General features: G+C 49.4%; 3 protein-coding genes across 3 annotated transcripts; all 3 read left to right on the top strand.

Annotated features, from left to right (window-relative positions):
• Window positions 1-192: 192 nt before the first annotated feature.
• Window positions 193-1,128, top strand: LOC311428108 (olfactory receptor 14C36-like; the record flags this gene model as incomplete). The annotated part of the gene is made up of 1 exon (XM_084539662.1): window positions 193-1,128. The coding sequence occupies one exon, from the start codon at window positions 193-195 to the stop codon at window positions 1,126-1,128; it is 936 nt and encodes a 311-aa protein (XP_084395788.1).
• Window positions 1,129-13,913: 12,785 nt separating this feature from the next.
• Window positions 13,914-17,549, top strand: LOC311428109 (olfactory receptor 14I1-like; the record flags this gene model as incomplete). Its single annotated transcript, XM_084539663.1, has 3 exons — window positions 13,914-14,207; window positions 14,568-14,807; window positions 17,433-17,549. 3 exons carry the CDS (start codon window positions 13,914-13,916, stop codon window positions 17,547-17,549), a joined length of 651 nt encoding a protein of 216 aa, XP_084395789.1.
• Window positions 17,550-20,761: 3,212 nt separating this feature from the next.
• On the top strand, window positions 20,762-22,565 carry LOC311428110 (olfactory receptor 14C36-like; the record flags this gene model as incomplete). Its single annotated transcript, XM_084539664.1, has 2 exons — window positions 20,762-20,773; window positions 21,687-22,565. 2 exons carry the CDS (start codon window positions 20,762-20,764, stop codon window positions 22,563-22,565), a joined length of 891 nt encoding a protein of 296 aa, XP_084395790.1.
• Between the last annotated feature and the right edge of the window lie 4,780 nt (window positions 22,566-27,345).

The following is a 27,345-nucleotide window of genomic DNA, read 5'->3' on the forward strand; positions in this document are numbered from 1 at the left end:
AGGTGGCTGCTGTGTACAGGACACTCAGCAAACACAAAGCAGGGCTACAGCCAGGGAGAGACACAAAGGTCACCTTGAAAGACAGATGATGTGAAGGTTTTAATGAGAAAATAAATGAGTATTGTTCGGGAAAATTTCCCCTAACAGTCTGTATTTTTCCTTCTTTGCATTGCCCTTGATGAAGGGCAGGAAATGCCCAACAGCAGCTCTGTGAGCGAGTTCCTCCTGCTGGCATTCGCAGACACGCGCGAGCTGCAGCTCCTGCACTTCGCACTCTTCCTGGGCATCTACCTGGCTGCCCTCCTGGGCAACGGCCTCATTCTCACCGCCATAGCCTGCGACCACCGCCTCCACACCCCCATGTACTTCTTCCTCCTCAACCTCGCCCTCCTCGACGTGGGCTGCATCTCCACCACTCTGCCCAAAGCCATGGCCAATGCCCTTTGGGACACCAGGACCATCTCCTATCAAGGATGTGCTGCACAGGTATTTCTCTTTGTCTTGTTGATGTCATCAGAATATTTCCTTCTCACCGTGATGGCCTATGACCGCTACGTTGCCATCTGTAAGCCCCTGCACTACGGGAGCCTCGTGGGCAGCAGAGCTTGTGCCCAGATGGCAGCAGCTGCCTGGGGCAGTGGCTTTCTCAATGCTGTCCTGCACACGGCCACTACAGTTTCCCTGCCCCTCTGCCATGGCAATGCTGTGGACCAGTTCTTCTGTGAAATCCCCCACATCCTCAAGCTCTCCTGTTCAGATGCCTACCTGAGGGAAGTTGGGGCACTTGTGTTTAGCTTTTCTTTGGGCTTTGGTTGCTTTGTTTTCATCATGTTATCCTACGTGCAGATCTTCAGAGCTGTGCTGAGGATGCCCTCTGAGCAGGGTCAGCACAAAGCCTTTGCCACTTGCCTCCCTCACCTGGCCATTGTCTCCATGTTTTCCAGCACTGCCATGTTTGCCTACCTGAAGCCCTCCTCCATTTCCTTCCCATCTTTGGACCTTGTGATGTCATTTCTGTATTCGGTGATTCCTCCAACATTGAACCCCCTCATCTACAGCATGAGGAATCAGGAACTAAGGAATGTAGCGAGGAAACTCTTTGGATACCTGCTACTTTATAAACAATAATAGTTCCATCATCCCATCATTACTATACTCTCGTAATATCTCAGAAAATATTAGGACAAGCTTCTTTTTTTTTTTTTTTTATTTTTTTTTTTACTTCATTGTTTTCTGAAACTTGTGCTTTATATATATACATGTATAATGTTTTCCTTAGGCTCCTGCCTGCAAATATTTCATGCATTTTGACCAACTAGTTTCCTGTACTTTTAGAACAAGTTTTCCTGTGTAGGTGCAGACAACAAAAAGTCATGAGAACTTCATTGGTCTCATCTGCTGTCTCTTCCCATCTCCTCTGGAGCTGGGGGGGCAGCCCCAGCATGCAGGAGGTGCTCAGGACCAAGAGCCCAGCTGCCAAATGGAGGAGCAGTCCCAGTGGCCCTCGGGCTGCACCTCACTGCCCGCTGGGCTCTGCTGAAGGGAATTTATCACATGACTCAAGGCTGGTGTGCAACTGAAGTGTTTATTGAGTATACATTCTTGCATTTATACCCTTAGCATCTTTGCATGTGCCGGGTATGCTACCAGGCAAGCTCACTCATTGGTGGCTATACTGGTGTTCACGCAACTACCACGCTCTTATTCTGCTCGTTGATTTGTTGCCATGCTGATCGCTCGTGCTGGTTGTTTTCTCAATTCCTCAATTGTTACTTCTTCTTTGACCTTGTGCTACTTGTCTTGTACCTTATCTTGCATTTTTCTACTAGCTACTTTATTTCTGTGTCTAGCAGATTCCACAGGCTTCCAAACTGAGCTCCCATAATTCCCCCTTTTTTTGTTTCTATGAGCCAAGCCAATTGCACTGAGCATAAAAGCATTTTTTGTAAGCATTGAAATAGGCATGGTACAACTAACAGAATCACAATTACCATAATCAGCACTACAAGCACTCCTCTTATAAGTTTTCTCAACCATCCCCCTATTCCCAGGCTTTACAACCATGATTCCAGCCCCCACGTGCTAGTTGTTAACTTGTCTTTGAGCTCCTTGAGTTTGGATAATTGTTGGTGAATCGACTGAGAATTTTCACTTAAGTTCATACAACACATGCCTTCAAATTCGTCACACCCATGACTTTGTGCTAACAATAGGAAATCTATTGTGGCCCTGTTCTGCAGTGTTGCATGTCTAACCGAGTCAGTGTCGGTTAATAATGCACTCAATGCCACAGAGGTTGCATTGGTTTGCTTAGCAAGCCAGCATCCTAATTTGTTAAGCGTTGTTAGCGCTTGAGCAGCAGCAACACCAGGTGCGAAAAACGAAGCAGTGATGACTTTATCAGCTTGCCAGAAATCTAGATTGTCTTTGCAATTCTCCTGATAATGCTGAACAAATTGTTTAGCGCGCCTATGGTGCTTTGTAATATTTAGTATCATTAATGTATTAGGTGTTAAATAAGGTTAACTGACCAAAGATACATGGTCCCCCTTTGATATGTGGTGGAATACCCTGCCATGCTCTGTCACCACAGATGAGAAACACTCCGGGTGGCAGTGCTAGCAGGACATTTGAGGATCTAGACACATTAGGAGAAGTGTAGTTGCACCACATTGATTCATTGCGGTATATTCCTAGTCCAGGTGTGACATCGATTGCTGTGAGGTTACTACCCATATAGTTAAACCTTACACAGGCTGGTGCATTAACACAACCTAAAATGTTGAGTTCTTGTGGTTCCAGTGTTGTTTCAGGAAGGTATGGTGCCCAGCCATCCCAATTATTCATAGTTTCCTTGCTGATGTTCCCTGGACTGGAGCTGTTCCAACTGTGGATGAGAAGGCTTCCACTACTGGTGTTGTTGATGTCACTCAGATGCTCCTCTCTTAGTGGTATGCCGACTAAGCACGTCAGAAACGGGTTATATGCAGTCGCCATGGACAGGCAGATATGCTCTTGCCCTGTCATGTTGGCGAGGGTGACCCAGATGTTTTGTCGAGGCTGGATGGAGACCCAGGATCTTCCAAGGCCGCAGAGTCTGAAGAGGATGATGGTTCCAACAAGGGTCATACTGCTCGCGCTGGAATCCATTTTGGTCCTCCTTCTGTGGAAACACAAGCATACCCTCGGCCCCAAGTTATTAAAGAGTATGGTCCCTCCCACACCCCAGTATTGAGATTAGGTTTTTCGACTAATGGTCTTTCTTCATATAATGAGGTGAGGCCTGTTTTTTGTGCCCCAAAATGCTTTACTGTCGGGGATACCTCTTCGTGTGAGAAAGGCATGGTTAGGTGATTCATCACGTATAACACTTTTTCTAATCTCTTTTGTGGTGTTTCCATTTTTTCCCTCTTTTTTTTTTTTTTTTTTTTTTTTTTTTTTTTTTTTTTTTTCTAACAAAGACTTAACTGTTCTGTGTGTGCGTTCTACTATAACTTGTCCTGTCAGAGAGTGGGGGATTGCCGTTTTGTGGGTTATACCCCATGTGTGAAAAAACTTTTTCGTGGAGCTACTGACGTATGCGGGTCCGTTAGTTTTGATCTCTAGGGGAATGCCTAAAGCTGCAAAGGCAAGGCAAAAGTGTGCCTGAACATGTCTGCTTGTTTTCCCACGCAGGGGAGTTGCCCATACAGCATGTGAGAAAGTATCTATAGATATATGGACATATTTCAATCTGCCAAATTCAGGAACATGTGTCACATCAGTTTGCCAAAGTTGTAGTGAGCTAAGACCTTTAGGGTTTACTTTCTGTGAAAGTCCCTGTAGCTGTTGGCTGTCAGGGCAAGTTTGTACAATAAGTTTTGCATCTCCTAGCAGAATAGAGAATTGCTTGGCCAATGGTCTAGCAGGCTGGTGAAAGAATTGAATGGAGGTGCAAGCTTGAAGTAGTTTATTAGGGACTGGGGGTTGTATGGCCAAATTGGTTAAAGGATCGGCTCGAGCGTTGCCCTCAGTGAAAACGCCTGGTAGCACAGTAAGACTGTGAACATGTATCACAAAATATGGGTACAGACGTTGCTCAACAAGGAATAGGAGCTCTTTGAATTTTAAAAACAGCATCTCGTTCTGAATGGGGGTATTTGTGCCCTTTCTATTCATTGTACTTCTCCTACAGCATATTGTGAATCTGCCACAATGTTTAGTGGTTCATTGGACCAATTTTTAAAAGCCATAATAATAGCATGCAGTTCTACAATTTGGGGGGAGCCCTGTACCATATTGATCGTGTGCTGCCATTGTCCATTTTTCTCCCAATCAAGATATTCCTTCACAATGGGTATTACGATGGTTTCAGGCTCAATTCCAGCTATTTCTACAATTCTTTCCCTGCCTCTTTTTATTAAGGCTGCAAACATCTCCACTCTTGTTGCTAGTGTCTTTGTGGGTTGGTGTGGCAGAAATATCCATTCCAACAAGAGTAATGGATCAGGGGCATTTGGATCCCATTGCGCTAGAAGATCTAGGGGTTGTGGGTCCTGGTTACACAAATAAAGTTGAATAGGCAATCCTTCTGCTCATCGGTGACATTGCTGCTTCATGAGTTCTCTTTCTATGTGACTCAGTGCTGTCTTTGCTTCCTTTGTCAGTTGCTGAGGCACGTTGATATCATTGTCACCTTTCAGGAGATCGAACAATGGTGATAGTATTTGATTATTAATTCCACAGTAGTTTTGTATCCAATTAATATTACCAATAAGCTTCTGTAGATCATTCAATGTCTTAACTTCTTGTGTGATGGTAATGGCTTGGGATTGAATGGTTTGTTGTAAGATTTTCCAGCCCAAGTATTTCCATGGTGCTTCTACTTGGATTTTCTTGGGGGCTATCTGCAACCCCCATGTTTGCAGTTCTTGTCTCAGCCTCTGAATTATTTCATGGGTTAATGATTCTGTAGGCACCGCTACCAATATATCATCCAAGTAATGGTAAATATAGGTCTCGGGATACTGTTTTCTAATAGGGGCCAGAGCTTTAGCAACATACATTTGGCAAATGGTTGGAGAATTCTTCATCCCTAGTGGAAGAACAGTCCAGTGATATCTGTCCATAGGTTCGCTTTTGTTTATTTTTGGTACCGAAAATGCAAATCGCGGTGCATCCTTAGGTTGGAGTGGAATGGTAAAAAAAACAGTCCTTGAGGTCAACAATAATAATATTCCAGATATGTGGAATCATGGTGGGAGAAGGCAAACCTGGTTGGAGAGATCCCATTTCTTTCATGACCGCATTTATTTTTCTTAAGTCATGTAGTAATCTCCATTTCCCACTCTTCTTTTTAATTATGAACACAGGCGAGTTCCATGGACTGGTGGTTGGGACTATGTACCCTGCTTTCAATTGCTCCTGAACAAGTTCTTGTAGCACTGTGACCTTTTCTGCAGGGAGAGGCCACTGATCCACCCACACTGGTTTTTCAGTTTTCCAGGTGAGTTTCATTATCGGTCACTTTTCAATGGCCACTACTGAAAATTTTCAGGGCATCTCACGGTGAAGTTTCCTTGTGCCATCACGTCTCTGCCAAGAAAGCTAACTGGGATAAGAGTGGCATACAGACGTATGGAAAAGGTAGAGCCTTCTTGTGTTTTGATTGTTAGCATGTATTTGGACAGATAGGTTTGCGATGATCCTCCTACTCCTACAAGTCCCTTTGTGGTTGATTCTAAAGGCCAGTCCTTCGGCCCGTCCTTCATGGCTATACCATGACATCAGCCCCAGTGTCCACCAACATAGAAATAACTGCCTGGGTAGTCTGTGCCGGTTTTGGATAATAAAATGTTAAAGTCATCATAGGCCTTGAGGTGGTGAGAGTGGCTGCCCAGAGGATTTCTGGCTGTCCTGTTGATCCAAACCCTGCATCACCCCGTGTATTAGTTTCTGTATGGGGCACTATAGCTTTAAATAGTATCAGTTGAGCTAGCCATGTCCCAGCAGGGATATGTACTGGAGGGGAGGGTATTCAAACCATTGCATGTATTATGCCTTCATAATCAGAGTTGATCACCCCCAGTAGCACAAAAAGTCCCGTCAGAGTGGTGCTGGATCGTCCCAATAATATAGCACTGCATCCTTCCCCTATCGGTCCCTTGACATTCAATGGTATTTTTTGGACCTTGTTGTCCCACACAGTGCAAGCTACTTTTGTGGAGAGATCCACTCCAGCACTTCCTCGGGTTTTGGCAGAGAGGGAACCCATGGTGACGCATTCAGGGGGTTTTGCGAGGGAGTCGCTATGGATGTCATCACGACTCGAGAAGCGGCTCACATAGCATTCGGAGTTGGCTGGCCCCCATGGGGTACTTGTGTCATCGCGCGCCCCTGCCCCGCACTCAGCTTCCCGTTTCCCTTCCGCGGTTGTAAGGTTTGTCCCTCTGCATTATGCTTTGAGTGGCACTGGCTGGCTCAGTGCCATCCCTTTTTGGGGACATCCCTTTTATTCAGCGAGGACAGACACCAGGAGGAGCCAAACTACCCACCGGCACAGATCCCCCTCCTTTCTGTGGGCACTTAGTGGCAAAATGTCCTATCTCTTGACACCAAAAACATCGCTTATCATTGTCCATCGCTAATGCTGCAGCGAATGCACTGACTAGTGCGGTTGTATGGTGTTCAACAGACCCCACGCGACTGCAAGCCTCTGTCATTTGTACCAAGGTTGTCCCATTAGGCATGGATTGCAGAATCTTCTTACAATCTCTGTTAGCATTTTCAATCACCAGTTTCAACATGAGAGCCTCTTTAGTTTCATGATTATCTATTTGCTTGTCCAGTGAATCCGTCAATCTGTCTATAAATTGCATATAAGGTTCATTGACTCCTTGTCGTATGCTAGTAAAAGAAGGCTGGCTCCTTCCTGCTTCTGGCAGTTTCAGCAGGGCTTGTAATGCTGGTTGGGCTGACTGTCGCAAGATGGCATCGTTGAGCCAAGCTTGTAATCGTGGGTCCATTAACGGCTCAGTTCCCATAAGCTGAGGAAGCCCCACACCCATAAGAGGGTCGCCTAATGTTCTTTCTAAATTCTGCAGTGCCACTATCTCACACAGTTCTCCCATTTCTGTTCCCTTAACAATTTTTGAGTCGGGGTGAGGATCATTGCAGCTATTTGGCGACAATCATACGGAACCAGCAACTGACCTGTCATCACATTTTCTAATAATGATTGTGTAAAAGGCGCATGCAATCCGTAGGTCGTGACTGTTTTTCTCAGTTCCTTTATCAAGTCCCGCTGAAAACATTATACTCATTTGGCCCATTATTCCGTACTGTTACTGGAAAAGCCATGCCTATCGGGTCCCCATCTCTCAACGCCTCTCGGAGTATACCGTCCCAATGCTTGCAAGGGTCAAAATCTTTACTTGATCAAGGGGCCTCGCTTTGGGAAGAGATGGGGGCCATAGAAACATCCCTTGTCAGGGGCACCGATAGTGCCAAAGGTGGAGGAAATGGGCTAGGGCTTGTTTCAGCCTCCTTTTCAAAATCAATCAGGTTGATCTTTTCTGTCAGTGCACAAGCACCTTCTTGTGTTTCGCTTGCCTGTGACACTGCAGTTTGTACATTTTTTTTCTGCCCACTAAGCTCTTAACATTTCAGTTACTAAACGCCAAGTTGTCATTACCTCCACTACTGTGGTATTTCCCTGAGATGCAGTGTCCCAAATAGTCCCTGCATGTTCCCAAGTAGCTAAATCAAACATTGCTGATACAGTTGGCGGGGCGCCATTTTTTTGCAAAAACTTTTAACAGTAGTTTCAGTTTATATGGATCAACTTTATCCCTCTTTTCTCTAAGAGTTTGCTCAACAATTTCACTATTGTCTCCTCCTTGACCAATAGGTTCTCCCCCATACTTCTGCCTGCTGCTCACGTGGGGTTAGGTGCGGTCCCAGGGTGGAAGCTGCAGTCCTGCTGTCAGCTCAATTCATTCAGCGGGGTTCCCTTTGGTCGCTATGCCTACGTTGCTCGTCCCAAATCTCCCATCACATCGAGGTCACAATTTGAAGGGAACTGATCACACAACTCAAGGCTGGTGTACAACTGAAGTGTTTATTGAGTATATATTCTTGCATTTATACCCTTAGCATCTTTGCATGTGCCAGGTATGCTACCAGGCAAGCTCGCTCATTGGTGGCTATACTAGTGTTCATGCGACTATCACGCTCGTTGATTCGTATTCTGCTCGTTGATTTGTTGTCATGCGGATCGTTCGTGCTGGTTGTTTTCTCAACTCCTCAATTGTTACTTCTTCTTTGACCTTGTGCTACTTGTCTTGTACCTTATCTTGCATTTTTCTACTAGCTACTTTATTTCTGTGTCTAGCAGATTCCACAGGCTTCCAAACTGAGCTCCCATAGGGGGTATCCAGTACCTGAGGGAATTAGTCACATTGGAGGTGATTAGTTGCCTAAAAAACTAAGAAACTTAGGCAACTAACAGCTTTCCGAAGATCCAGGTGAAGTCAAGTGCATGTGACCCATGGGGCGGAGCTTTGTAGGGAGTGCACCGTCATTATATGCCAAGTCATTGACAGTAGTGACCAGGAAAGACCAAGAGGAACCCATGGTGGATGAATTGGCTAGCTAGCTATGGCATTACAAAGAAAGTCTCTCTTCTTCCCTATGAGCCTGTGTCTCGTCTATGGAGAAACTGTCTGAATAGGTCCAACAGCTACAGGAGAATACATCTTCCTCCCCACCTCCACAACCAATGCCTCAGCTCTCAGGTGTAAGTGTCCCTCTACTCAAGAAAGGTGATATAGTGGGTACATACCACGTGGAAACCTGTGGTTTTAACTGTATGATGACAGAGAAGCCATGAGAAAATGGGATGGAAAATCTACCTTCATCCTAGAGGCATGGATACATGAAGCACAAGGAAAAACATTCACAAAAAGTGGTTCTTCTGAGAAAATTGCTGCTCCTGTTTCTAGCGGGCAGTCCTCCAGAGTAATGAATACTATGAGCAGGACTAGAGGGGTTCTACCTCCAACCGGGGGGAGGAAGGAGGCAACTGGGTGTATTGGACTTTGAGGATTACTCGCTCGGCACATCAGACCCACAGCAGGTGTTAGGTTTTAAAGGACACCAATGCACAGTGTAGTGTAATGCCATCGAGCTAAAAGGGCCAGAACCCAATTGTATTTCTGGAATGATGGGAGAATCCCAGTAGCTAACTGTATTGGAGGCTGAGGTGAGTCTAATGGGAAAGAGTGGCAAAAGCAACCCCTTGAGACTGGCCCAGAAGCTCTGTGCATCCTTAGTATAGACTCCTTCAGGAAAGGGTACTCCAAAGATCCAAAGGCTTACCTTTAAACAGTTGTCTACCTTGCCCACTCTCTCACAGGACCCTTCTGCTGTGGAGGTGCTGACAGCCAATGAAGAGCAGGTGCCAATAACTACCACAACAGCGCATATGAGGCAGTATTGCACTAACAGAGACTCCCTGATTGCCCTGCATGACTTGGTTCATTGACTGGAGAGCCAAGGAGTGATCAGCAAAGTTCTCTCACCCTTTAATAGTCCCATATGGACAGTACAAAATTCTAATGGGGAGTGGAAGATAATGGTGGACGTCTGTGGACTGAATGAAGTCCCACCACTGCTGATTTTGACGTAAAACAAAGTAAGGTCAAAGGACCTACACAGGAGATCCTGAGGCAGGCTGGCCAGGTTCAGGGGGACCCCTGCTTGGGGACGGGCTGGGTATCGGTCAGTGTGTGGTGAGCAATTGCACTGTGCATCACTTAATTTATTAAACTACATTATCATCATCATCAGCAGCAGCAGCAGCAACATCTCTTCCTTTCCTTTGCAATCAAACCATCCTTATCTCAACACATAGACATTTCGGGGGTGAGGATGAGCTACATGGTGCTGAGTTGTCTGCCAGGATAAAGCACAACATGCTTGACAACCAGAGTCCAAAGCACAAATCACACTTTAAAAAATCAGTCTCTGACATCTACGGAGAAAAGCCTTCCTCTGGGACCAGGCCTGTCTCTGCAGGGGCAGTGCCCGTGTGCAGGGGTGCAGAGGAAAAGAGTCCCATCCCAGCAGCACGGCCAGGGAGCACCAGTGCTTGGGGCATGCAGAGCTGCTCTCTTGCCACTTCCGTCCTGTCCTGCTGAGCCCTGCTGGTGGGGTCAGGCCCAGCTGCTCCTGCAGCTTGGTGCCAGTGCTGCTGTGGGGCTGTGCTGGGACTGCAGGCAGGGACAGGCAGTGGGCACGGCAGTGGCACAGCTGGGCTCCACTGCAGCACTTCCTTCCTAAGGGGGGGATCTCCTCCACTGTGGCCTGACCAGAGCTCAAGTGCTCAATCTGGTGTGAGCAGGCAGAGGAGAGCTCTGCAGCCCGAGGGTACACAAAAGCCCCAGAAAAGGAGCCTGACAAGTGATTCCTTGCAGCCCTGGGGCAATGGCAGTGACCCCATGAGCTGGGTCTGTCTCCCAGCCTGCTCAGCACAGCCCTGCAGAGTGCCCCCGTGCCCCAGGCAACACAGCCCCCTCGCCCTGCAGAGAAGCTCGGCCAGCTGAGGCTGGGGCTGGAAGGGTGCTTCCCCTGAGTGTCTGCTAGGTCTGCTTCAGGCTTCTGGACTTGAGTGTGATCTTCACTGTGCACAAGGAGCTGAGAGATCGCCAAAAGGCATGGGGCTGGAACATTGCCTGCAAGGTCCCTCCTGCCCTAACACCTCCCAGAACTGGCACGGAACCGGCTCCTGTGTGTCAGAGAGGCTGGGAGTCCAGCAGGTGTGCCATGAGCTTGGAGGATCACAACCAGATCATTTCCATCTGGGCAGGTCCTGGCCCAAAAAGGGGGTGTTTTGTAGGTGTGGTATCATAAGCTCAGTGGTGCGTCAGAAACACTAAGTCCAGCAGGAAGCGAATGGCTGTTAAATGGCCTGTGAGGTGACTGCTTTCTGAAGTAGCTGACAGGTCACCCTCGACTCCTGGCTTGGATCTGTGCCTTTAGGCTCACATCTGCCAGTGTCCATGGTAGGGCAGCAGAAGGCACTTGCTGTGCATGTAGTTTCTGAGATCGGCTCTTTCTAAGTACCTGGTAGGCCCCATAGAGGAAGAGGTCTTGGATAGGGGTTGTCATGTCAGAGGTGTCAGCTTTTGCCTGAAGTCATCCTTTAGCAATGCTTTCAGTTTTCTACATAGAGGGGGCCACTGCCTCCAAGACTCTTGGGACAAACTGAACCATGCATGAGGGTTTGGGAAAAGATAGCCTGGGTGCACAGAAACCATTTCATATCCAAACGTTGGAGGCAAGAAACAAAATTTTTAGGGTGGTACAAGAGCTGCTGTGCATATTGTGCAGGGTTCACCTACAGCCTTTGTGTTCTTTTCCATCCTGACTTAGGTGCCACGTCAGTCTCAAGAAAGGAGTAGCCAACAGATATGAGACAGATACTCTGAGATCATGAAAGCCATCAGAAAGCTGCCCCTAGGAAGAAGACTGATATGGGAAAGTCAGGAGAAGCCTGGGCAGGAGAGATGTGAGATATGGGGGAGGGAAGAGGAGCTTGGCCAGCAGAAATTAATGATTTCTGTGAGGTTAGAACATTCAGGCAATGTTGATGCTGCTGTAATGCTGGCTTAAAACAGTCATGTAAAGCCATTCCCCTATTTTAGCCAGTGTCATTAATCCCCAAGCCTAAATGCTACTCCACACCCAGACAGGAATCCACTACTCTTATGCCTGACCTCAAAGTATCCCTTCAAGCTAAAACACTGCCTATAGCCATTTGCCTTTATCTTTAGTCTCTTGCTCACTCTGATCTGATCAGCTGGTGGGCCGCAAGAGGGAGATGGGTGGGAACGCTCTGAGGAGCTCAGCTCTGCCTCAGGATCTCCTGTCCCAGCAGCAGGAATGTGACTGTGGCAGGGACTGTGAGGTCACTTCTGTCTCTGCACTTGATAGGGCAGCAGCAGGAACGTGTCACAGAAAGGGACTGTGAGGTCACTTGTAACTGGAGGTGGCAGGTCACCCTTGGCTTCTCCCTGGGAGCTGCACTTTTGGGCTGACAGCTGGCAGTGGCCCTGCTAGGCCAGCACAAGGCACCTGCTTGGCATGCTGACTGGGGGATCCCCTCTGCCTCCAGACCCAGCAGGACCCAGGCAGAAAGAAGGCCCCAACATGGGTTGTCCTGTCCCTTCTGCTTGAGTCCATGAGTGGGCAGCAGCAGGCACAAGGCTTGGCTGTGTCTCCACAAGAAGCTGCAAGGCCAGCAGCAGGCCCCTGGCTTGGAAGCTGCTGCTGAGGTGACTTGTGTCTGGTTGGCTGAGAGGCCTCAAGGAGCCTGCTGGGTTCAGATGCCTACTTCAGGAGTGATTTCCACAATGCTGATGCCATACAAGCAGTGGTGCCTTCTCACAAGGAACCAGGGAAGCTTCCTAAAGAGCTGCGTTATGAGATATTTGGGTCCATGGCTATGGCTATTGTCTCTGCCACTGAAGTTTTTGAGGAGACAGATAATCATTAAAGCACCAGAGCCTAATTGACTCCTCGTGGGCTCATCAGCAAAGCCCCCAGAGGGGTGATTCCAATGCCTTGGGCTGGGCCTCTGTTATTGAGCTGGGTCGGTCTTGTGGGACAGATAAAACACATTTCAGAAAGTCCCATGAAGCAGAGAGACAGCTGTGGCCAGGAGCAGCTCCTCTGCACAGCGCAGCAGAGCTGGAAGCTCTGACCACAGCTGGTTCTGGCAGAGGAGAGGAGAGAAGAGAAGGAAAGAGGGCTTGGAGGCAGTTGGCAGTGGGAGGATGCTGAGAGCTGCCTGCAGGAGAAACCTGTACAGCCCTTGACAAGGTGAGTGTCTGGCTGCAGGGCCATGCTACAGGTCCTGGAAGGGTCTCCTCTTGCTGGGTGTTGTTTCTGGGAGGGCAGTGGGCAATGCAGTAGGCTTTGAGAGTCCTGCTGGGTTTCAGTGCAAGGGGAGGAAGTCTGGCAGAAGCCCCTTGGAGTGTCATTACCTTGCTATCCCTGATCAGATAAGACAGGGGTGGTCAAGCGTCCTCCAGACCCTACAGGGGTGCAGCTGGGATATTGGCACACTCCAGCTTTCAGATATCCAGCTCTGTCTGTGGGGCATCCTCCTGGCTGCAGGCTGCTCTCCAGCAGGATGCAGCTCTCTCCTGGCATCCTTGTGTTATCCAGGTGCCCCAAGGAGAAGACACCTCCTTGCTAAGGCCATGTCTGTTCTGCTGGATGGCTGTCTGTGGGCAGCAGGTTTGAACCTTCTGCACCTCTGGCTAGAACGGAAGAGCTGAGATACTGATCACACACCTGGAGATATGGTGAGGATTCTGTCCATCTGCCTTTTGAGTCGGGCTTCTCTGCTCTCAGCTGTCTCTTGTTTCTTCTCATGCCCAAGCTCACTTCTGGGCAGATCTGCTCTGCTCAGTCTTCACCAAGGGACAGTCCCGTTGCCTCCTGGCATCCACAGGATTTCACCAGGAGCACACATGAAGAGTCACAGCATTCAATCATCCAATAATTCACCTAAGCGTTACAGGGCCAACCAAATAACATTAAAGCAAGTAAAGCACTGCAGCTCTGTTCTGCATTCAGATGAGTTGTTTGTAAGAAAACTCTGCAAACTCATTGACCAGACAAGTGGACTGAACTTGAGTTTCCCCCATGTTCCTGATTCCATCCTGCTGCAGATAGGACTCCTCTGCAGCCCACAGCAACCCCAGCTCCCCATGCCACTCTCAGCCAGCACCAGCCACAACTCAAGCAGGAGAGCTGCAGGGAGAGGCTCTGTTTGGGGGTTCTGTAAGACTTGTAACAGGTTTTCCTCATCCAAATCATTTCTAACTTTGCTCTAACATTTGCTCTCCAACAGAGGATGTCAGAAAATGCCCAATATCAGCTCTGTGAGCGAGTTCCTCCTGCTGGCATTCGCAGACACACGCGAGCTGCAGCTCCTGCACTTCATGCTCTTCCTGGGCATCTACCTGGCTGCCCTCCTTGGCAACGGCCTCATCCTCAGCGCCGTAGCCTGCCACCACCGCCTCCACACCCCCATGTACTTCTTCCTCCTCAACCTCGCCCTCCTCGACCTGGGCTGCATCTCTACCACTGTCCCCAAAGCCATGGCCAATGCCCTCTGGGACACCAGGGCCATCTCCTATCAAGGATGTGCTGCTCAGGTCTTTTTCTTTGCTTTCTTGGTTGTAGGTGAGTTTTCCCTTCTTACCGTCATGGCCTACGACCGCTACGTTGCCATCTGCAAGCCCTTGCACTACGGGAGCCTCGTGGGCAGCAGAGCTTGTGCCCAGATGGCAGCAGCTGCCTGGGGCAGTGGCTTTCTCAATGCTGTCCTGCACACGGCCAACACATTTTCCCTGCCCCTCTGCCATGGCAATGCTGTGGACCAGTTCTTCTGTGAAATCCCCCAGATCCTCAAGCTCTCCTGCTCACATGCCTACCTCAGGGAAGTTGGGGCACTTGTGTTTAGTGTTTCTTTAGGCTGTGGTTGTTTTGCTTTCATTGTGCTGTCCTATGTGCAGATCTTCAGGGCAGTGCTGAGGATGCCCTCTGAGCAGGGCCAGCACAAAGCCTTTTCCACGTGCCTCCCTCACCTGGCTGTGGTCTCCCTGTTTGTCAGTACTGCTCTGTTTGCCTATCTGAAACCTCCCTCCATTTCCTCTCCATCCCTGGACCTGGTGGTCACACTTCTCTACTCGGTGGTGCCTCCAGCACTGAACCCCATCATCTACAGCATGAGGAACGAGGAGCTCAAGAATGCAGTGAGGAAACTCTTTCCATACATTCCTCTTAAGCATCCATGATGTGTTCAGAAGATGTATTCTTAATAATATGCAAATGTTTTGATTCACATTATATTGTATCATTTTTATCATTCCTAGTGTTATCATAACATTGTCATTAATAGTAATCCTATCAGAAATCAAAGGATATTTGGGAAAATGATAGAACATTTTTAAAATTATTTTTCTCTGTTAGTATTTTAACAATATTTTATTTGTATTTTATAACGTAGTTCTCAGCATTCTGAATGTTATATTTTGTGTAATTTTTTACCATATCAGCTAATGTACACACTGATCCATGCTTCCTAGGTAGATAAAGACAATAAAGAAGTCAGCGGAAATTCATTGGTCTCAGTATCCCTCTCTTCCCTTCCCCTCTGGAGCTGGGGGAGCATCCCCAGCATGCAGGAGGGGCTCAGGGCCAAGAACCCAGCTGCCACATGCAGGAGCAGCCCTGGTGGCCCTTGGGACTGCCCCTCACTGCCCGCTGGGCTCTGCCTCTCTGCTGCCTTCGGGTTGGGGCTGCTTCTTCCCTGGAGCCATGGCCATGGCCAGCAGCAGGACGTGGTCTTGTCACTGCTGCTCCCTTTGGCTTCCTCATTGTTCTCTTGTGCTTTCACGTTCAACTAAGACTTGAGATCTCGTGTATCTTGCTGACAATCTTGTTGTCTGTACAGTGGCATCTCTTTCATTGCACAGCTCTTCCAAAGCTGGTGCTAGGAATATACCCAAGGAACTGCTGCATGAACGGGCCTCTTGCTTTTCTGGCCTTCACTGTGGATCAGAATTTCACAGTGCTCAGTGTAGTGCTGGACTGGGAGCTCCCTTCTTGGCTGGCCATGGTTCAGCAAACAATAATTGGCCTTGACTGGCCTGGGACTGTCCCGGTGGTGCTTAGTCTGATGGCAAATGGCATGCTGGAGAGAAATCTGGAGCTGCTCTGTGGCTGGGCCAGGCCTCTTGTGCTGGCCTGGGGAGCGGGGCTGGCCCTGCGGGGCACAGGCACTGTGTGCTGGGGATCTGCCAGGCAAGAGAGCAGGGCTCCTGCAGCTTCATGGACCTCCATCTCCTGAGGTGGCCCCAGTGTGAGGGCTGTGGTGGCCGTGCCCAGAGCCCTGCAGCAGCCTGCGGTGGGCATTGCCCTGGGGCCAGCCCAGCCTGGGCTGCTGCGTTGGGCTGGGCTGGGCTGGGGAGAGGGCAGGGAGCTGGGGAGAGGTGGGCAGGGGTTGGGCTGGGTTGGGCTGGGCAGTGCCCAGCAGAGGGCAACAGCAGCATCAGGGAGCGGTGGCAGCATGCAGGGGAGGGCTCCCAGCAGGGCTTGGTGCTGCAGAGCCAGGGCTGCGCGAAGGGAAGGGAGCCCAGAGCTGCAGGGGCAGGGGAGAGGAGGCCGAGGGCCAGGGTGGCTGCTGCAGGGGCAGGGAGCTCAGCATGGCCCTTGCAGCCCCCTGCCCTGGGCCTGCCTCTGCCCTTGGGCTCGGCCCCGGCCTTGGCTCTGTTGGCAGGAGCGCTCTTGGCATGCACTTCCTGGCCTCCCCTGGCCTGCGCACAGCTGCTGCCCACTCAGGCTGCTGCCACAAACGTGTCCTCACCAGCAGCACCACCCCTTGGGCTGTTTCTGCTGGCCTCCCCCACCCAACTGCCTTGACTCCTTGTCTCTACTGGGCCCCACCCCACCTTCCCCACCCAAATGTGTCTTGACTGTTGGCTCCATTCCGCTGCCCTATGGAATTACTATGCTATGCAGCACGTGTTTCCATTGGGCCGTCTACCAGACACAGTAATTAATCCTATGAGCAGGACTAGAAGGGTCCTGCTTCAAGCCAGGGGGAGGCAGGGAGGAAAGGGAGAATCGGGTTTACTGGACTGGGTATATTTAATAGCCTGGCACATCAGATCCACAAATGTATCAGGCTCTACTGGACACCAGTGCACAGTGTACCCTAATGCCATCAAATTACAAAGAGGTAGAACCCACCTGTATATCTGGAATGACAGAGGGATCCCAACAGTTAACTGTACTGGAGGCTGAAGTGAGTCTAACTGGGAAGGAATGGCCAAAGCATCCCATTGGGACTCGCTCAGAGGCTACGTGCATCCTCGACATAGGCTGCTTTAGGAGAGGGAATTTCAAAGTTCCAAGGTGGGGCTTTGACATAGCTGTCTTGGAGAAAAAGGACATGAACCAGTTGTCTCGTAGCTTACACTGGGATAGGGATCACATGGTTTCTGATGCTTATATGACCTCTTCTTCTTGGTCACCCTGCTTCCATGATGGACCAACTTAGCAGAAACCTGCCCCTTCTACTTCCTCCTCCTTTCTTGTCTGGGTGCCTGAGTTTCTTTCCTTTCTAAAGAAAAACTGACTTTTACACCCATTGTTTTCTCCTGCATAAAGAGGCAACCGATACTGGCACAGGCTGGTTCTCTGGCCCAGCCATGGGGCCCATTGCAGGTGCTGGAGTGGCTGCAGGGCCCATCACTGGAGTTGTTCTGGCTTCAGGGCCTTCTGGATGAGTTGAAGTGGCTGCAGTGCCTATCGCAGGTTTGGGAGTAGCTATAGGGCCTGTCACGAGTGTCCATTTAACTTTGGGCCCACCTCAGGAGCTGGAGTGCCTGCAGGGCCTGTTGCAGGGTTTGGAGTGGCTTTGGACAGGCCATATGCCTGTCATGGAGGAGAAGGGAGATATGCAGGAGAAAGAGAGAGGGAAGAAGTGGTGAAAAGCATCCCCCACTGTCCATCCCACTTCCACCCACCCTGCACAGGTTTACTCCCCAAGGAGAAAAGGCAAAGAGTTTAAAAGAGTGTAATTCTAAATAATTTCTAAGAGATGAAGAGATGGTTCCTGAGATATGGAGGCAGCAATTATTTTATCCTGTCATAAGTCAGCATTATCCAATACAGCAAAACAGTAACCTTAAACCAGCCCCCAGAACTGATAAAGAGCACGCAGTGGATGACAATTAGTAATGTGCTGTACAACACAATTCTGAAAACAAGCACCACAGACCCCAGATGAAAAATATCAATACTGTGATCAGCAACTGGTAAACCGATCTAATGCTTTTAACAATTTACTTTTAAAACGCTGTGGTCAGCTCTGTCATCTCAACCTTTGTGCTCCATGCTAGGCACCAAAAAGCCTTGCTGTGGTTTGACCCACCAGGCAGCTCAGAACTGTACAGATATTCATCCAATGGACTGCAGGAGAGAAGAGGGAGAAAAAAAAAAAAAAAGTAAAAGTTTATGTGTTGATATAAAAGCAGATTAATAGGACACAAAGGAAATAATAATAACAACAACAATAGCAATAAATGGTTATATTATTATTATTATTATTATTATTATTATTATTATTATTATTATTATTATTATAGACACAGATATAATTATTATTATGGCCTGGCACATCAGACCCACAAAATGTATCAGGCTCTACTAGACACCAGTGCACAGTGTACCCTAATGCCATCAAGCTAGAAAGAGGTAGAACCCACCTGTATTTCTGGAGTGACAGGGGGATCCCAACAGTTAACTGTACTGGAGGCTGAAGTGAGTCTAACTGGGAAGGAATGGCAAAAGCACCCCATTGGGACTCACTCGGAGGCTATGTGCATCCTCAGCATAGACTGCTTCAGGAGAGGGAACTTCAAAGTTCCAAGGTGGGGCTTTGACATAGCTGTCTTGGAGACAAAGGACAAGAAACAGTTGTCTACCTTGCTTGGCCTTCCACAGAACCCTTCTGTTGGGGGTTTGCTGAGGCCTGAAGAACAGCAGGTGACAATGGCTACCATGCTGGCGCACCTGAGGCAGCGTCGTGCTAACCGAGACTCCCTGATTGCCATCCATGAGCTGGGTCATCGACTGGAGAGCCAAGGTGTAGATGTAGAGTTTGGGAGCGTGGTTTAGTGATGGACTTGTCAGCACTAAGGTAAAGTTGCCTGACCTGGGTTACACTTCCTTGAGTAGCGTAAAGCACAATGCAATTCTTTTTGCCTTCTGCATCTATAGCACAGGAAGTAGGACTTTACCCTACTCTATCAACTAGGCAGGTCTTTTCACATTACTGAGTTTAGGTTTGTGTGACTGGAGGGGGACAATTTCCCAAAAGAGGCCAATCTCATGGGTACAGATACAGCCACAGGAAGATTTTTTTTTCACTTTTTACCTTGAGTTTTCCACAGAAGACCCAAGAGACACCCTGGATGTCCACTTGTCTACTAAGATTCATTTAGAATTTCTCAGGATCCAACGGTCATTTCAAATTTATTTTATTTTATTTTATTTTATTTTATTTTATTTTATTTTATTTTATTTTATTTTATTTTATTTTATTTTATTTTATATTTTTTCCCTGATTATCTTAAAAAGGTTTCCATGTGCTGAACTGTGCTACAGTTACAGGGACAAAGACTACTGCTGGCAGTGGAGGTGTCAGACCTCCAGACTCTGTTTTTCTTCCCGATCAAGGCCTCCAAAGAAGTCACCCTGGATCAATAGCAATTGGAGAATGATGCTCAAAACTGAAATGCCGCAAAATTCAGCCTTTAAAAGAAAAAAAAAAATGTATTATCTGTTTTTTTTTTAAATCTTCTTCCTTAACTACTTCTTGCAATCTCTGCCATTAGCTGTACAAGTCTTGAAGTCATGAAGAAAACTATGGAAGAGATGTTAGGAGTTTCTGCATTTTAATGAGTACCATGGTGTATTTTGGTCTGATGCTATGACGCTCAGGTACTGAGAGGAGAATAATGCAAGTGCTAGAGAAAGTGAAGTCAGGAGGAAAAGTTGAAGTGATTTGGAGTATTAATGGGCCCACTGAGGGCTGTCACTAATGAAGCCTCCCCAGGGACTAGTTAGGGTAGATAACTGTAGGCCATGATTACAGACAGGCAAAGGCACTGTGCTGAAAAAAGTCTTGTATTCTTCTGACGAAGCAGAAAAGCCAAGGCCTCATCCCTGGAAGTGGGAGGGGAGATCCTGCACCCCCATGTCTGTGTCAGCGCTCTTGCTGGGGTCTGTAGGATGTGGTGGGCAGTGTGATGCCATGAGAAGAACAATGGTATGACATCTCTGAGGTGCTGTACAACGTTGAAATGAATCACTGAGGCCCCATCACAATAAGTATAACATATCTTCTCCTAAGCTCTAGCCAAAGGGACAGCTATGGCTGTTGTCTCTGTTCCTCAGGCCTATGAGGACACAGCTTCTCATTAAAGCACCAGGGCCTCATTGCCTCCTTGCCACCACCCATGAAGCAGGTGGGGCTCATACCATTCTCCTCACTTGGCCATGCACATCCCCATCTCCTACTGACCAGGAAGCATCTTGTGGAAGGTGTGAAGGCTAAGGATCTCCATTCCCAGAGGACAATGGTCAAGGCCTGGCCCTTGTAATTGCTGACACACATCCAGTTTGTTTGTACCTCAGTGTCATCTTCACAGAGCCTTTGTCTCCTTGTCCTCACTGCCTCCAGAGTTCTGCTCTAATGAGCTCCAAGGGAGACTGTGTCAGTGCTGGCCCTCAGGGGGACACTGCAGGAAACTTGCCTCTGACTTGCACTTCTGGAGACATGTCTTCAATTGTCTCTGAGTGCCTGAGGTTCGTGGGCTCATCAGCAAAGCCCCCAGAGGGATGATTCCAGTGCCTTAGGCTGGTGCTGTGCTGCTGAGCTGGGCCAGACTTGTGGGACAGAGAGAGCTCGTGGCAAGAGGGCCGTGGTGCAGAGAGACAGCTGTGCCCAGGAGCAGCTCCTCTGCACAGCGCAGCAGGGCTGGGGGCTCTGACCGCAGCTGGCACGGGGAGAGGAGAGGAAAGAGGGCTTGGAGGCAGCTGGGTGTGGGAGGATGCTGAGAGCTGCCTGCAGGAGAAACCTGCGCAGCCCTTGACAAGGTAAGTGCCTGGCTGCAGGGCCATGCCTGGCTGCAGGGCCATGCAGCTGCAGGTACTGGAGGGGTCTTCTCTTGCTGGGTGTTGTTTCTGGGAGGGCAGTGGGCAATGCAGTAGGCTTTGAGAGTCCTGCTGGTTTGCAGTGTGAGTTGAGGAAATCTGGCAGAAACCTTATGTATAGCCATAGGCCAGGTCTCCCTGGTCTGCCCAGAACACCCTGCTCGAGCAGGCCATGTCAGGCTCCCTGTCAGCTGCCTCATAGTTCTTGCAGCCATAGAAAAGAAGACAAGCTCACAAGCTCCGTCTGGCTTTCTGTGGCCCTCCTCCCTCAGCAGCCTTCTCCAGTGTCTTCTCCGTTTTTTCAGGGAAACAGTCTAATGGGATGGTCCTGCAACTCATATAGGGGTGACACAGGGCAGCTAAGAACAGGACTGCTGGGCAGAGCTGCTCTGCTTGATCTTCACCAAGGGACACTCCCACAGGGTATCAAGAGGAATGCACAGGAAATTTGAGGACATTCAGCAACCCAATTCCTATCCTAAGCTTTGCCAGGCCTACTGGGATAGAATAAAGCAAACAAAATACCTACAGCTCAGCTCTGTACTCATCTGAGTTGTTTGCAACAACTAACAAGTAGAAGGCACTTGAGGTTCCCTCATGTTCCTGCTTTCCTCCTACTGCACAGGAGGAAGGAACTCTAGGGAGCCCACAACTGCCCATTCTTCCAGTGTCACTCTCAGCTAGCACCAGCCACAGCTCAAGCAAGAGAGCTGCAGAAAATGTCTTCACATACTGAGCCTTGGACTGGGGGGTACTCTAAGGCTTGCAATAGTTCTTCCTCAAAGAAAACTTTTTTAAATTTTTCTACTGTTTTCTCTCAAACAGGCAGCCGTGTTCAATGTCAGAAAATGCCCAACATCAGCTGTGTGAGTGAATTCCTCCTGCTGGCATTCGCAGACACGCACTAGCTGCAGCTCCTGCACTTCGCGCTCTTCCTGGGCATCTACCTGGCTGCCCTCCTGGGCAACGGCCTCATCCTCAGCGCCGTAGCCTGCCACCACCGCCTCCACACCCCCATGTACTTCTTCCTGCTCAACCTCGCCCTCCTCAACCTGGGCTGCATCTCCACCACTCTGCCCAAAGCCATGGCCAATGTCCTCTGGGACACCAGGACCATCTCCTATCAAGGCTGTGCTGCTCAAGTTCTCTTTTTTGTCTTCTTCTTTGGTTCAGAGTATTCAATTCTAACTATCATGGCCTACGACCGTTACGTTGCCATCTGCAAGCCCTTGCACTACTGGAGCCTCCTGGGCAGCAGAGCTTGTGCCCAGATGGCAGCAGCTGCCTGGGGCAGTGGCTTTCTCAATGCTGTCCTACACGCGGCCAGCACATTTTCCCTTCCCTTCTGCCAAGGCAACTCTGTAGACCAATTCTTTTGTCAAATTCCCCAGATCATCAAGCTCTCCTGCTCAGATGCCTACCTCCAGGAAGTTGAGCTACTTGTTTTCAGTCTTTCTTTTGTATTTGGTTGTTTTATTTTCATTGTATTGTCCTATGTGCAAATCTTCAGGGCAGTGCTGAGGATGCCCTCTGAGCAGGGCCGGCACAAAGCCTTTTCCACGTGCCTCCCTCACCTGGCCGTGGTCTCTCTGTTTGTCAGTACTGGCATGTTTTCCTACCTGATACCCCCCTCCATCTCATCCCCATCTCTGGATATTGTCGTGGCAGTTCTATACTCAGTGGTGCCTCCAGCAATGAATCCCCTCATCTATAGCATGAAGAACCAGGAGCTCAAGGATGCCTTGAAGAGACTGATGACTGCAGATGTTTCAAAATCAAAAACATAGCCTATTTTTTTCTGCATATGACCCACAATACAGTGCAGGCTCAAGGTTTGTTCTGTTATCTTTTTTTGTCATTTTTCTTACTCTGCAGGGCATCACCACCAGCTCAGAGCTATGGGGTGCATGGGAAGGAGGTTCAGCAATGGCTGGCCAGTCCACTGCTCATTGCTCATCTCATAAAGGCTCCCTGGGAGGTAGGATGTCCAGGAGAAAAGCAGGGCCCCCTGAGGGTTCATGGGAGATGTGTAAAAGGAATCCCATTGCTGCTGGTGCCAGCAGGCACATCATAGACACACAGAGAGATGAACACGAGTGAGCACAAATGCCATCAGCCATTCCTACAAGTCTCATGAAGGCCAGTGGGGCAGACAGTGTCACAAGGTTTAGTAACATTCCCTGGGAAGGCACCTGAATCCAGCTCTGAGATGTGCTTCCTTGAAGCAAGGTCCCTGTGACCATTCCTCATGCCGTGGGGCATCTCAGAGGAGGGCAGAGCAGGGCAAAGCACTGCAGGGATGAGGTGCCCCACAGCCTCTGGCAGTGGCTGCAGGAGCCAGAGGGACACTGCAGGAACTGCAGTGCACTGTGCGTGGTGTGCAAGGCAGAGACTCGTGTCTCTCAACAGCCCCGTGTGTATGAGGAGCGTGGGAGGCCAGCTCAGATGTGGACACCTCATAGAGCACTGCCGTTGCCCTGTGTGACTCCAGAACCAACCCCCAGTGTCTCTGTGAGATTTCTGTAACCCCCCTCTCACAGGCTCATTACAGATGCCCCTCTCTGCTATGTCACACTACCCTGCCTTTCTGGACCAGGCCATCAAGCGTTTGGATCAGAGAGATTTCTGGGGACTTGGAAAAAGCAGACAGCAAACTTGTCTTTAGGAATGACAAGAAAAAGGACTGGGAGATTTGCAGTTGTCACCTCTGCCCATGGGAACATGATGGGGAAAGTCCTGCCGCACGTGAAGCAGTAGGGGAGGGGAGAGAAGGGAATGTGGTGAACCTGGATTTGGCAAGGCCTTTGCCATAGTCTCCTGGAGTCTCCCTTTAGCCACATTGCTGATATTCACACTGAAGAAGGGGATGAAGTTGGGGGGGGGAGAAGTTGGCTGGACATTAGTGATACCAAGTCCTCCTGCCAGCCAGTTACCAGCAGCACCCTTCAGTCATGGGCACTTGGGCCAACACGTTTGACCCTTTTTTATCTCCCTTTATGTTGGCATGGAGCACTTTTCCCAGTCTTGATCTTTTCAACATGAGTTGAAACAAAGGATCACTGAGTATTCTGAAACTCAATACCATGTTGTTGTTGTTGTTGTTATTATTATTATTATTATTATTATTATTATTATTATTATTATTATTATTACTTTCCCTCTGAAGCACAATCACAGAATCATACAATGGTTGAGTTGGAAAGCACCTTGACGATCATCTAGTTCCAGCCCCCCTGCCATAGGCAGGGACACCACCCCCTAGATCAGGTTGCTCAGGGCCTCATCTAACGTGGCCTTGAACACCCCCAAGGATGGAACATCCACAGCCTCAGCAAAAGCATTCCACTCCCTGGAATGCAAGTCATCAAGCCCCATAGACTTGTACTTCTTGAGCTTCTTGAGGTGGCATCAAATCTTCTCTTCACTTACAAGAGGTAGGAATTTGCACCCCCAGCCACCAACTATGGGTTCAGGGAAACAAAAGACTTGTGGAGCCTGACTGGCAGGGAAGACTGAAGAAAAGAAGTTGTTGAGTCCCTCAGCCTTTTCCATGCCTGTCATTACCAGTTCACTCTTCTCATTCATCAGAGGGGGTTCAATGTCCTTGGCCTTCCTTTTCTGAGCAAGATACCTACAGAATCTCTTCCTGTTATTCTTTTCATCCCCTGCTAATCTCAGTTCCATCCATGCCTTGGTTTTCTTTATCCCATCCCTCCACATCTGAAACTGAAACATGTGAGAGGACCTGGAAAAAGTAGACTGGGATCCACAGAAGCCACTTGGAAAACAAAACTTGTAGGTCAGAAGCATGATTTTGTGGAGGTGCAGAGCTGATGGGCACATTGTGCAGGATGTTCCTAAAGATCTTTGTGTCCTTTTCCCTCCTGACTACAATGCTACTTCCTTCTCAGGAATGGAGGAGCCAACAGAGGTGAGACAGGTACACTGAGATGTTAAATGTCATCAGAAAGCTGATCCCAACAAGATATGGGGAGGTCAGGAGCAGCAGTGAGATTATGGGGTGGGAAGAGGAGCATGGCCAGCAGAAATTAATCATTTCATAGAGGTAAGAGCATTCATGCAATGCCGACGTTGCAGTAACACTGACTTAAAACAGTCACATATGGCCCTTAACTTACTTGAAACAGTAATTTTATTCCCCAACCTAAATACTAATATAATACTTTGAAATGAAGCAGTTTTCTCTCTTGATTACCCTAATCCCTTCCGTTAACACCGATATTAAAATGCTCTATTTAACCCTAGACTTCTTAGCAGACCTAAAACATCCCTAAACCACAGAGCTTGTCCAGACCTTAACCACAGACCTGACACCACAAGCAGAACAACAAACACTTCCACTAAAACTCTGCTTAATCTCTAACCCAGAAAGTGAAAAAGAGGTATCGAGGAGACTAGAGTGAGCTCAGCTCTATCTCAGGATCTCATGGCCCAGCAGCAGGAATGTGACCGTGGCAGTGACTGTGAGGTCACTTCTGGCAAACAGGGCGGGCAAACAGGGCGTGGCGCGTCAGAAGGGAGTGGCGCGGCAGTTAGCGCGGCAGTTAGCGCAGGCAGGGCGCGCAGGAAGGGCAGAGCGCTCCCCCTACACACAAGCAACACCTCGTTAACAACAGCCGTAACTAGGCGATAATGGTCGCCACCAGGCACGGCGCGCTCTCCAGAAAGTCGGTACACACGCAGACCGACTACCCGTTAAAAAATGCCGCAGTTCAGGTCACCGGATGCATGGAGTGTCTGAGCCTGTTGCTGCCATCGGCGGGAGGCAGAGAAACTGCGTGCGTGAGGTGCGAGCAGGTGGATGACCTGGTCCGCATGGTGGCGGAGCTCAAGGAGGAGGTGGAGAGGTTGAGGGCCATCAGGGAGTGTGAGCGGGAGATAGACTTCTGGAGTAACTCCCTGCAGGGCCTCAAGGGGAGGTGCCGAGGTGAGACTCCCCAAATGGGGGCGGACCCCCTGCCCTGTCCCCGTCGGGCAGAGGGAGGGGATCTGGGAGCTGAGGAGGAATGGAAACAGGTCCCTGCTCGACATCGCAGGCGATGCTCTCCCCTTCCGGCCCCACCTTCCCAGGTGCCCTTACACAACAGGTTTGAGGCCCTAGAGATTGAGAGGCCGGTGTGTGAGGAAGAGGTAGCAAATGTTCCCAGGAGGATGCCTGGAGCGAGGAGGTCGACTCCGCGCCTCAGGACTGCCTCCACCAAAAAAGACAGGAGGGTTATTGTTGTTGGTGACTCGATTCTTAGGGGAACAGAGGGCCCTATTTGTCGGCCGGACCCTACCCGTAGGGAAGTCTGCTGTCTCCCTGGGGCCAGGGTCAGGGACGTTGCCAGGAAGCTTCCTAACCTGGTACGCCCCTCTGACTATTACCCCCTTTTGATAGTCCAGGCGGGCAGTGATAACATCGAAGAGAGAAGCCTCAAGGCTATCAAAAGGGACTTTAGGGGGCTGGGTCGGTTAGTGGATGGAGCGGGAGTGCAGGTGGTGTTTTCGTCCATCCCTACGGTGGCAGGGAGGAGTTCAGAGAGGACACGGAAAGCCCACCTGTTAAACACGTGGCTCCGGGGCTGGTGCCAACGCAGAAATCTTGGGTTTTTTGATCATGGGGCACTTTACTCAGCACCTGGCCTGATGGCCGCAGACGGGTCCCTATCTTTTAGGGGAAAAAGGATCCTGGGCCAGGAGCTGGCAGGGCTCATTGAGAGGGCTTTAAACTAGGAAGGAAGGGGGATGGGGCTGAAGCAAGGATTGTTGGGGCTGTGCCAGGGGGAACAATGGCAAGGCCGGAGGATAAGGCAATGGCCCAGCTGAAGTGCATCTACACCAATGCACGCAGCATGGGTAACAAACAGGAGGAGCTGGAAGCCATCGTGCGGCAGGCAGGCTACGACTTGGTTGCCATCACGGAGACGTGGTGGGACCAGTCTCATGACTGGAGTACTGCAATGCCTGGCTATAAGCTCTATAGAAGGGACAGGCAGCACAGAAGGGGTGGTGGTGTGGCTCTCTATATTAGAGAGTCTTTCGAGGCTGTAGAACTCGAGGTTGGGAATGACAAGGTCGAGTCCCTTTGGGTTAGGATCGGCAGGGACAACAAGGCTAGTGTCCTGGTCGGGGTCTGCTATAGACCGCCGAACCAGGATGAGGAGACGGATGAGGAATTCTACAGGCAGCTGACAGAGGTTGCAAAATCATCAGCTCTTGTACTCGTGGGGGACTTCAACTTCCCTGACATATCCTGGAAGCACAACACAGCCCTGAGAAAGCAGTCTAGGAGGTTTCTGGAGAGCGTGGAAGATAGCTTCCTGACGCAGCTGGTTAGTGAGCCTACCAGGGGAGGTGCCCCGCTAGACCTTCTCTTCACAAACAGAGAAGGACTGGTGGAGGACGTGATCGTCGGGAGCTGTCTTGGGCAGAGTGACCACGCAATGGTGGAGTTCACTATTCTTGGCGAGGCCAGGAAGGGGACCAGTAAAACCTCTGTATTGGAGTTTCGGAGGGCTGACTTTGAGCTGCTCAGGACACTGGTTGGTGGAGTCCCTTGGGAGG

This window comes from Aythya ferina (assembly GCF_964211825.1).
Source record: "Aythya ferina genome assembly, contig: HAP1_SCAFFOLD_29, whole genome shotgun sequence".
NCBI lineage: Eukaryota > Metazoa > Chordata > Aves > Anseriformes > Anatidae > Aythya > Aythya ferina.